Genomic DNA, 12,643 nt, shown 5'->3' with positions numbered 1-12,643 from the left:
CTTGTTTTCTTCCACTGTATCTACATTTAAGTACCAGTAACCGGTATTTATTTTATTGGTATTTCAGATAAATGAAAGAACTGTCCATTAATGCATATTTTTAAGTCACGTATTACTGATCACCTATCTATATCTACTGTATGAAAGCTGATGAAATGCGTTCAAAGTGACTGTCGGTTAATGGGTCAGTTCCGCAGGATTAAACATGGTTTATGATGCAGATTATAAAAAAAACATTCAGTTCTCTGTGGATGCTTGAGCCTTCTCTCCTGAACTGTTACTGTAAGTCAGAACCGTGTTGGTCTGCGCTTGGTTTTCCATAACAGACTGACATGACCTGTCTATGCAGACCAGGCCACAATGTCTTGACAAAGGGTTAGGGTTAAATCATCTTAATTACGGTCATTTCGATTATTTTTTACCTCTAACTTCCAGTCAATTATACTGGAAATACAGTATAAGTGTAAGCATAGGCATGTCATGTGATGATTTTCTTTTGAGGATTTTTATTTGTACCTGCAGTTTCAATTCAGATAACAATGCATTTAATATGAATGCACACGAAACTGAGCTGCTAACAACATGGGAACTATCAATCCTGAATAAAGGTCTCATTCAATCACACATGCTTTACCTAAAAACGTCCATATTATCTTCATTTTTTTATAGGACTTGGTGTTCACAATCTATGACTGTTCTGCGCTGGAGCGCTATCCTGGATTCTGAGATGACATATATATATATATATATATATATATATATATAACTGTCTGATGACAATACAGTCCTTCTATGCTCATTCTTCAAACATGTGCAATGACTGAAAGAAACAAGACTGATGTAAAGTTGAAATCTATGGTAACTATGGCTTGTGTTACTAAAAATGTACTCTGTTTTCTGACTATAATGAGGTTTATTGCCACTAATTATCACATCTTATGGAATCTGATTGAGTAAACATGTCATGTAATAAACTTTATTAAAACGCCTTTTGTTATTCTCCTTTAATAGGATGTGTACAAGTGTACTTCAAGATCTTTGCTCATTAACTACCCGTGATAAACAATATTTTGGGCACAAGTAGGGCTCTACAAAACAACAATGTAATTCATAGCATCCAAAAAATTATAAACGCAGATACACACAATGTATATTAAGGGTGTGCAAAAAAATCGATTCACATTCGTATCGCAATTTAAGTTCTACTGATTCAAAATCGATCCATAGAATTCCATTATTTTTTTTTATTTAATTGTATGTCTATGTCTACTGCAATCATATGGGAAAAGTAACTACATTTACATACTGTGAATCGTTTTTTTTTAATCGGAAATCATTTTTTGAATTGAAAATCGATTTTCAATCGAATCTTGAGCCTAAAAATCCATATGGAATCAAATCGTGACATTTTCTGAATCATGCACCCCTAATGTATATCTTAATAAATGTATTATTTCCACCTGGGATTTTCCTCCTGTGACATGTTGAAAGGTTTGCAGTGACAAAAGATATATTGTTGTGAAATTCTGGGTATTTCTTAACCGTCATCATCCATCATTTATTGTTGTGTGAATGGATCAAAATGACTTAAAGTCAACAGGCACTTCAGCGATCTCAGAGGGAGAGAAAGTACATCAAGTTAACATGCTGGAACTTAATTAAGTTGGACAGTTTTGTAGTCATAAGAACTGTACAAAGTAGGAAGTAGGAAGTAGGAACCTCTGTGGGCTTGTATGGACTTGCATGAGCTTGTCTCTTCACTGTAGGATCTTTAGGGGTTTACAGGAGTTGTGATGAGTCTCTCTTTCACTTTGTGTCGAGAATCCAAAGTAACATAACAGAACGTTTAACAAAGTAGTTGGTTTTGCAATAAGTTGGAACTTAGATAACATGACATATTTGCCTAAAATTGATACATATGAAATCAAATCACCTCTAATTAAAGTGAAAAATATCCTGAAACTGCTGTGTTTTCCAACTCATTTAAACAGCTCACTGCCACCAATGGTCTTTTCCATAATTGGTAATTTGGCAGTTAATTGTTTGGCTAATCTAGCCATAGAACTCTGAGAGAAAATTACTCGTGCAAATTAGTAGGTAAATGAAGGTCAGTGAGTTTCATTCTAGAGTGCTTTATGCACTCTGAAGGAAAATCCTATCTGAAGTTTATTGACAAATATGACATCCTCCTTAAATGTCAGTATTGATTTGAGTTTCATTTTAATGACAACAATCATTCATACCGAGTACAATGGATCAGTCGCTCTTCTGAAAGTGACTTCTCAGATTTCCCGCTCACACACATTTTCCTCCTCCACCTGAGGTTTATAACATGCAAATTGTACATCAGACATGTTGTCAAAAAATATCTTAACCTTCTCCTTTTGTCCCCAATTCTATAACTGTTCTTGTGGTGTTAAAACCCTGAGGTTTTTAAGGCCAACCTGATTGACGGAGACTCAGTTGAAATAGTGAAAGCAGGTTCTAGTTGATTAGAGTGTAAGTGAGAGGGGATGAATGTGAATATACAAAAACAGCACAAAACTGTTGAAACACTGATTATTTAGACTCCATGTTCAGATGCCATTGCTGAGTTGTAGTTGTAGTTGAAGTTTCTCAGATGGTCAGCCTAATGGCCAAAAGGTTATAAAAACATCAGACATAAAATAACTGTTAAAGGTCACAGCAGCACAGAGCACAACTTTAAATACCCAATACACTAAATAAAAGTGGATAAATCATACACCCCATGATCATATTTAGCCTAGTTATCTGCACTTGTTAATCCTTCATTTAAACAGGTTATGCTACATGTAGTTAAAAAGCATTAGACCAACAAACACAATTCTAGGACATAATGAACAGTCAGTAGGCTACCGCTGTCATCACATAGGGCCGTTATTATTTTCAAAATTGATTAATATGCTTTTTCATTAATTCAAAATGTTTCTATTTTCCCACAGCCCAAGGTGATGTCTTCAAATTGCTTGTTTTTCTTCTTCAGACAAACAGTATAATATCCAATCATATTTCATTTGAAATGATATCAACCAGGGAAGCAGCAAAACATCACATCTAAGAAGTTAAGAACGAAGAATGTTTGGCATTTTTTTTGCTTGATTAATCACTTAAACGATTACTCCGTTATATCTGTCAACTCATTTCCTGTCGATCATTTCAGCACAAATAATGCATTCATCGTCTGACTGCCTTGTCTCACTCATGTGGTTTTCTGCATGTTCTCAACAGGTACCAGTTTACTGAGCAGAATGTGCCACCAGAGGGCGATATAACACTGCCTGTACAGGTAAACAGCAGGTTAGTTGAACCAGCATGTAGTTTAAAGGAAAAAAAGTGCAAGAAAAGTATGATTTTTGTTACTGATTAAGGCATTTAAAATTTTTCAGAAAACTAAACTTCAATAAAGTATCACCCAAAGTCGAGTCTCTTGTTTGCGGTTTAATAAAAAAAGCAAAAACATAACCAATATTATTAGACACTACGCAGTATGATGTAAAAGCACAGTAAACTGGGACCGCAACGCGTTCATAACTGCATTCCACAGAGCTCCACTACAAGTTTAGTTAGAGGCACAGCTGTTTAAATTGTCAGAGGACACGCCCAGCACCGACCCGGACATGAAGTCCTTAATGCCTCATCAGTGCGAAAGTGACGACGACTTGTTCTTTGAAAGAAACTACATTTCCATGACGGCAGTGGAAGGGTTGTTGAGAAACAAGGTGGGGCGTTTTTCGCAACTAGTTGCCCAGGCGGCAGGCTGTCAGACAGACAGACGTTTACTCCATCGTGCTTCCAGCAGCAGGTGGTCACCGCGCGTCCAGCATATATAGCCTAACCGCAGTTTGTGAATGGGATTATGAGCGCAGAGCCTTCAGAGCACCTGGTTGTGATGGACGCAGTACAATAACTTCTTTGAACTTGCTCGGCTCTCTTTTGATTTTTTTCTCTTGAACGCGGAAAGTAAAGCTTGACAATTTGGTATTGTGTTTTTGACGGGCTGTGCGTCTCCTCGTGCGTAGTCTTCTGATTTAATTTTTTATTTTTATTTTTTCAAGCTGAATGTTGTTGCATTATAAATAATGGCGTTCGCTAGATTCAGCAGAATACTCCGTCTGCCCACTATTGAGATCAAAAAGAAAGTGAAGCAGTACGAGCACGTTCATCGGGACATCAATCCTAATGACTTATGGGAAATTATTGGCGAGCTGGGCGACGGTGCGTTTGGAAAGGTCTACAAGGTGAGTGATTTTAAAGACATTAGGCACCTGGCAAACTGGCCATACAAGTGGAGTGATACACCCTGTTTGTAGTTCTTAAACTGTATTCATAAGTTGCCCACCTGTCGCCAACTTCTCTGTTGTGTTAGAAAAGTTTATTGAGTAGTTAAAGTGCTCTGCCATGTCTTCCAAAAGTCACTTTCGTGTTCCTTCAGAAAGATTATCAGTTTGTGTGTTAAATATTGTAAATTTATAAACTGCAGTTCATACATCACTTTGCTTTTTAAGTGTTGTGCATCACGATAGAAACACTATATGTCACATAGCCTACATTCTTAGAATATAACCTAAGCCTACAGGCTATAGGTGTGAACATCTTCCAATCTGCTGTGGGTGCTTCACCTTTCCAGCATTGCTGAGACACTGACAAATATGTCAGCTATGTGGTTGGTCCACTCAGGCAGTCACCATACTGTGGCTTTGGGTATCAGGTACAAGTGTTTTGTGGGTGAAAGGGTTTTACCTGTTTTAGACAAATAATCATTCTTTATACTGATGTTAGTCAAGGATTCACGTTCTCCTCCTGAGATCCATTTCATCTTCAGTTGTATTCCTTTTGTGAGTGCCTTGTTGAAGTTAATTGTTTTCGTGAAAGAGACCACCGACTTATCTTGTGATTTCTTGCAAATTACCTCTGCAGTACAGCAGGTTTATAGAAAAATCTTCAAACACCCACCCGACTCCCCCCACTCCTCGCTGTGAATCCAGTGTCAAACAGTCACGGTGACAGTGAAAGCACTCTTCATTAGTTCTCTCCACTCCTCTCCAACTTTAGCAGCAGCAGTAGCACTTTTGGCTCAAAGGCGTTTATTTAATCAGGATCTGTTGGCTGGTCAGTCCCCTCTGTGAAGCATGGCACAGGCGCTCTGTGTGTGGACTGCCCAGAGGAGCACAGTGAAAGTCTTTGACACAGCAGGGGCCTCAGTGGAAGAAGTGATGCCTTACCAGAGGTCTGCGTGGAACAGAAAATGTAGTCTTTTTAAAGGACTCCACCTTATTTAGGTATTTTGTTTTTACTGGACAGTATAGACCTACATGCAGGGGGTGGGGGGGGACGTTGGGTAATGAAAGAAGACATTGGAAGATGAGTCTCAGTTGAAAGGTGACTTGTACTGTTTGTTGCACTGAAATAAACTTGTTCATTCTTGCTTATGTAGCCACAGGTGAATTAAACCTTAAGTAAGTTGTCCTATAATGTATCTTTTGAGCAGAGCGAGCATGTGAGGAGTCCTGTGGCTATAGCCTTTTGACGACGCAGAGAAAATAACACAAAGACACAAAGTGAAGCGATCAGTATACCATGAACACAAACAATGCTTTCAGTTTGCTTCGAACAAGCCGAGGGGCTGACATAATGAACAGTCAGTACTGAACAGATTCCTTGAATTTTACTGTGCAGAGGAATATACTGTTCAAACCAAGGACAAACTAAAAGGACAGATGATTTGCAGCTTATCGCCGTGTTGAATAACGTTCCACTTGAATAATTGGCAAGCTTTCTGACATGTTATTTGTCTCCCCACTATGTTTTCCCTTTATTATACAAATGTCCTCTCCTTGAGTGGGCTGGAGGAGGACAGCTCCACACCTGCATCTGTCAGATGGAGGGAAGGGAGGCAGAGTGGGAGCAGATAATGGCCAAGAGAGGAAATTGTGGGACTGCATCAGGGGACGATTTCCTCTAACAGCTCCCGAATCTCCAAAATCAGATTGTCTGTGGGAGGGAGAGCTTCAAGTGGTGTATCGCACATGTTTTCCGTTGTTAAAGTCTTTGATAGAGCAGGCCTGAGAGAGGGAGAGAGAGGGGGGGGGGCTCAATATCTCCGTCACAAGTGAAATCAGCAGAAGAGCAATACTGATTATCTCTTCCATAAAAAGACAGTTTTAGTTTTAGTCATTTGCACCTGGCCAGGAGCCCTGCTTACTTCCGACATGTGTCTTTAAGATTAAGCACAGGCCTCTTTAATTGTACAGTGTTGGTTGAGAGCACAGAGTACTCCTGACAAACTGACTCTCTAAAGGTTAATGTCACCATTGGGAGAACAACAACTCACTTTGTTGCGTAAGGGGAGTGTTGAGGACAAATCAAGCCGTGTGCGTGTTTATATCACAATAACACTGTGACAGAGGGATCTTTGCCCTTTTATCTCCTCCGACTTCTAAAAGATATACACAATGTAAAATTGCTCTTAAACTGCTGGACATTGTTTGGATTTTTAAATGGTCACATGCCAGAAAGCTTAACAACCGCTGGTTTACTGTGTGGTTTACTAGTTCACATCCTGAAACTCCAAGACTTCGAAGTCCTTATTTGTATGAAGGAGTGACAACAAATAAAAATGATTTTTATTGTGCATGCTTTTTGATTAACTTGTTTTTGGAGCATAATTCACTAAGAATTTCAAATGAAAACTTAAAGTGGCTATATGTAACTTTTCAGTTTGTGTTGATTCTAGCGGCCGCTTTGGACAAAAGCGGTAGTGTTTTTTTACCACACCTGCTGTTGCAAAGGTCTTTTCTTTACAGTGCTGTAATTGCCCACTGTATGTTACTGAGTTAGCATTACTGGGAGGTCATATAGTTGCGATGAATGTTTTGCTCAACCAGAAAATCAATTTACATTAAGAGAATACGTTACAGATGGATTGTTGCATTTCAAGTGTTGCATACGGTAACTTGGCCTACTTTGGATGTATCGTGAGCTAAACCAGATAACGTTGGCACTGTGTCACGAGCCAAAGCATTTAGAGTTTGTTGTAGCAACCAACGTAATAGTAACTTTGATTTATATAGGGCATTTCATTAAACCCAAGGATGCTTTACACAAGTACAGGGGGACAAGGGAAAAGAAAATAATAAGCTAACACGGACTAAAGGCTCTGACACACCAACCCGACGGCCGACCTTCGGCAGAAAAGCCAGTCGGACTGACTGCCTCCCCGAGTTGGTCAAAAAAGTGCATCAGAACACACTGAAGCAACGGCAACTTGAGCGTACGTTCTGTTCGTGCACGAGACGTAATACGTCTCCATAATAGCAGGCGGCGCTAATCTGTATTGTCGCCCCAAAAATGAAAACCGGCAGCTGATTGGACGAACGTGTCACATGGGTCTGGCCTCTCCCGAATTTCAAAGCCAGACCATAATGGCGGCTCGTTCGGAATACGGTCTCATATTTTACGAAAATAGTTCACGAAACGGGTTTCTGAAAACATTTTAAGCGAAAAATAGGCTGTGCAGTTGCTGAATCTGTCTTCATTTCAGTTCGACAAAGGTCAGTTTAAAAGATTTTTGTCAGATTTTGAGAGGCGTTAGGCTCATCCCACTCATCATTTCCAGGTTAGCACGCCACCAATCAGATTGGTCATTGAGTCCGACTGCCCGCCTTCCGATTCAACATGTCAAATCGACCCAAATGAAGGCCGACGGCTCCTCCGACTGACGACGGCACAGAGCACAACAAACAGGCTTGAGTCACTGACCTCGCCAGACAATCGGGTTGGGGAATAAAATGTCCGCGCTAAGTGGAAGGGGAATGTAATTTAATGTCGGCACTGACGTACAACCACATCGCGCAGACTAAAGTTATTTTATGAATGAAATAGACCTATTGAATACCTGAGGGCCTGTAGAATCATCTACAATCCCATAATTGTAATCTGTTGAGAGACCGACCGAGTGTGACTCTGGGATTTGCCCGTTGTCTTACACTTTCCCTTTTAGCTTTTAGTTGTTCTTCGTTTAAATTCCTTTGTGTCTATGATGGCCCTCCTTCAGTATCAGCCATAGCTACAACATATATGTACAGTAACTTCTAAATACAATTAAAATACAATTAGGCCTAAATAAAGAAATCTCCTGCTACCCTTTACCTGGCTGGATACAATAAACACAGGCTTGTCCGGTGTTTCGCTAAAATCTGTGAGCCGTCAGAATGTGTGCTCTGTAGTGCTGTCTACCTGCTGTAAATCATGTTGTGACTTCGTGGGAAAAATTGCACCTGGGCAAAGGCATTAATAAAAACTACATAAAACTAGCCTTCTTTTTACTGTTAGTGTTGTTTGCTGTTACAGGTCATTTATGATCTTCAGATGGAACACAATTTCAGAAACATTTAAAAGTTACAGATAGTCACTGTAATATATGTTCACTCAAAAAAAAAAACAACCTTGGTAAAAATGATTTTCCCTTCATGCCGTAGGACATAATTTGACAAAATAAACCAACCAAATTTGTATTCATATTCTTTTTTTAGATGCCGGAACATGGTGTAAGAGCCTCACAGAAGAAAAAGCATGTAAACAAGCTGTCACCGGGTTACAGTATCACTGTCAACCATTAGTGTGGTGGTTACACACAGTACTTAAAAAAAAAAAAAAAAAAAAAACATGAATGCAGTGTTGTTAACTGTACATTGTTTGCAATTTTGGCTACAAGCTGAAATTCTAAGATTGCTTCAGCCCAGGACCTACATTTGAGAAATGCAGCATCCGCCTTGGGTCCTTGACATACTGCTTGAAATGTTGCGCCATGTTGTGCAGACCCAACCCATAATACTGTGGTGAGCCATTCTCCCTGTAGTCTTCATTGCCATCATAACTACTTAAGTCTCTCTCCTACTTAAAGTCATAACAAGAGAATGTCTCATTTCCTGTTCACCCAGTGTGTCAAAGGATGTTTTTATCTGTCTATGCATGCTTGCACTTGTTGGAAAGAGCGTGAATGTGTGTGGAGTTTGGCTGCAACTGAAGCATGTAAACAGAGGAGTTGCATTGTTCCCCTCACTAATTAATGGGCCACGTGCCGCTTAGCACATTGCCCTGCTGCCGATGGTTATGGCTAAGGTTTCCATAGATGCAAGCAGGTTGTAAGTTTATGCTCTGTCAAACTGCCATTGAAGGATTAAACCACGGTGCATTTTATCTCTGTTGGTCTGTGATGTAAAAGAGAGTGGACTTAAACTGCGGCAGAGGACTTGTTTGTGTAGTAAGCCACGTACTGTAAAAGTAGTGCATCACTCTTGATCAAGATGAACAACAATTATGTACATAATCAGATTCATCCCTTGGTCCGTTATGGACCGGCGACTTTGAGTCTGTGAAAAGCGCTATATAAATTCAATTTATTATTAATCCATCGGTCTATTTTGAAACCCAAATAGTATTTTTGAAAAATAATTCATACACATTCGGTTTGAATAATGGGTCATTTCAGAACCGGCCCAGTTTCTCGGGCCTCTGAAGATATTTACTACCAGGCCAGATGTTGTCAACCTGGATTGCTTAATAACTAGTTGACTTGCAATGACAGATGGTGGAATGAGTGAAAGGCTACAGGACTTCTAACATGTTTACCCTCTTCAGACAAGTGAAAGAGAACACACACTTGGGTGTCTTCAATGAGGGGGAGGGGCACAGGTTGTAACATCCTCTTTGCAAAGGAAATGTTTATGTGAAATGCCTCAGACTTACTTTAGAATATGGCAGTGCCACGAAGAAGACGTATGTTGAAGTGCCTTTAGTGTGATCGTCGTCAGACTGGGTCTAATCTCAGGGACCAGCTGGGCCCACAGCGACTGATAGCAGCCCTGTTGAGTGGGCGTGGGCTCAACATGCTGGGAGTCCTTGTGATGACTTATTATTGGCTCATAGTCATGGGCCTGTGACAAGCTGCTGGTTGAGGACTTTTGTGAGCATTATAACTGTGTCATTCACTTGGAAGTTGTTAATCTGGCATCTTGCAATACCTGTCTGAGCTTGGTTTTAGCAGCACACTCTAACCAGGAGTGTGCAAACCCTCCAATCTGTTGTTACTTGTTTTGTATACTGTAAACTGTAGTCAGGATGTGGATCTCCTCTGTCCTGATATTCATGCTTTGGAAATATTGTGCAAGGCCTTGCATGAGTGGTTAAAGAAAGTAGTGTAAACGGGGGTTCTTTTCTTTCAAGGCTCTTTGTGGCATATCATGATTTCCTACCTCACTGACCTGCTTTGTACTAGGGACCTTCAGTTCAAGGTTTTGAATATGGGACATTTTGAAGTGCTGATCAAAACTTTCACATCCTAAAAAGACTCCGTGCTCTGTCTTGGGGATAGAGCAATGAGTCACAGACGCCAGAGACGGATGCAATGCTTTCTTTGTCTCTTTTTAAGGTTGGGGTTACTGTTGGCCATAGATCAGGTGTGAAGTTCACATTTCTACGCAAATCTCTATGAAGTATTTAGTTTTAGTCACTTTATTGCACAGTAGGTTGTAAGTAATCCAATAACTGAACTATTTTAGTTAGTTTATTAGGTAGTTAGTAGCACTGACAAATTCAACCCTTACCCTCAAAAACAGACCCCTGATTAGGCATTATACAAATTTATATAATATAGCAAATAATAAACCATGATTAAACATAGTCATGTTCGTATTCAAAGAGTCGCATCACTTGCTGCATTATAATACACTATCGGAGTAATCCCTTCTAATTTCCTTTTATAGAGACTTGATTAGACTTTAATTCACAAATGTTTGTCTACAGATGTCTCTCACAAGCTGCATACATCCCCAACAATCACCACCAAGAAGTCGATTTTAGTGAATGAATCAAACTGAAACTGTAAAAGTGAGGGAGACCTTTCCCCCCCACCCACAGTGGAAATTTCTCTCATGGTTATTACTACAGAACTTGACAAATATTTACTCCTATTTGTGTTCACAGCATGTCACTTCTCTGACACAATGTAAAAGATGTACAAGAGGGAAGAATGTAACAAGAAAAGAAAAAAATCCTGCTTTGTCCAACAAATCAGTAGCCTACATGTAGCTGTTTAGCATACTTGACTTGTGCACCTTGTTGATCTGAATGAGAGATCATCACTTCCACAGGCGTCTGCTGTCAGAGGTGAGGTTTTATTAGCTGCTGTCATTATGAGGAGCTGAGAACCGCATTCCTGTTAGCAGACACACAGGGAGAGCCTACAGGGGAGGGGCGGTTCACAGGTTTATGACGGGGCAAAGGTCTAACATATACACACATTCCCCTGAAGGGGCTTGTGAGTGTGTGTTGGGAGAAACTATAACACCGTATACAAGCCAAAAATACACGTCAGCATGTGGTATGCTTATTCAACCTGGAGGTGACTGACCCCTGGAGATGACTGACCCCAGAGTAAGGTCTGCGTTATTGGTTACAAGAGGTCATCTGGTCCATTCATTCTTATGGTTAACTATTCATCATACAGTCTACAGTCTAAATAGGTAAGGACTCATTAAAAATAGATGTTGAGAATATCTTTTATTTTATTTTTATTTTTTTTAGGTTGCCATTTTCAAACTGGCTGAGCTAAAAAGAGGCCCATTTACAGTTGCTTTGCTGTTGATTAATGAGCATGGTCCCTGTTAAAATAAATGAATAAATGAAACGAGAAGCTGATGGTAATTATTTTATATATATATATATTTTTTATATTTTGTCGTAACGAGCTATAGGCTTCTTTTTCCATTTTGAGTGTGATCCAAAACAGTGCTTTTAGGCCAACACACCTGCAATAATCATTAATGCCTCACCCTTAGTCAACACAGATACAGTATTAAACATTATTATTCACAGCTTGATTCATTTTGAAAAGACTGTGTGTACCGAATCTCACACACACACACACACACACACACGGCTGGAAGCGTGTGCTTTTATGTGCGTGTGTTTGCTTAGTCTGCCAGTACATACAGTATGTTTGTATGCCAACACAAGGGTCAGTAACATCTGCTTTTTCTAAAGCTCTTGTTGAGCAGCAGCCAGTGTGCTTATCGGTCATGGATTGTGGCCTTCAGACAGACTGTTACTGAAAACAGATGGATAAATATACATGACAGATGGGGGGGAGATATACAGGCAGGGATGACAGACAAATTTCGCGAGGGAGACAAAAGATGTGCAGTGTGGTAGACAATGAATGATGAGGCAGGATGGGAGAGAGGTTTGCTGTACATATGCCGCAATAAGAGGATTAAAAACAGAAAAAACTATGTAAGATGTTAAAAAAAGTTAGATCATACTCTGGGAGATGGATAAAAATGCATGCAGATCAACTGATGGATGATTGATAGAAAAACATAAGGAAACTAGAGAAAACAGATGCCCAAACATGTAGGTTTTGTCATTTTCTATTTAAATTGCAATGAAATGCAAATTATGTTTTATAATGGGATTTGGTAGGTGTCGATGAGCACTTGAGCTATAATCTTCATTTGTGTTCCCATTGTATTTATTTAGATAGTTAAATATGTCTTTTCACACCGCAATATAAAATATTATTGTATTTTAGGTGTTCAGTCAGTTGATACGTACTTGTACTTTT

The 12,643-nt window shown here is 39.6% G+C and overlaps 1 protein-coding gene across 1 annotated transcript in view; it reads left to right on the top strand.

Annotated features, from left to right (window-relative positions):
* Nucleotides 1-3,677: 3,677 nt before the first annotated feature.
* The window catches only part of stk10 (serine/threonine kinase 10), a 44,225-nt gene continuing 35,259 nt past the window's right edge, over nt 3,678-12,643 (top strand). Inside the window, exon 1 of the mRNA XM_028595405.1 lies at nt 3,678-4,259. Coding sequence (XP_028451206.1) covers nt 4,101-4,259 — 159 coding nt within the window. The 5' untranslated portion in view covers nt 3,678-4,100. The remainder of the gene's footprint in view (nt 4,260-12,643) is intronic.

This window comes from Perca flavescens, chromosome 13, assembly GCF_004354835.1.
Source record: "Perca flavescens isolate YP-PL-M2 chromosome 13, PFLA_1.0, whole genome shotgun sequence".
Taxonomy (NCBI): Eukaryota; Metazoa; Chordata; class Actinopteri; order Perciformes; family Percidae; genus Perca; species Perca flavescens.
Note: the sequence above shows the minus strand (reverse complement) of the source record. Positions and strands in the feature narration are given on the sequence as shown.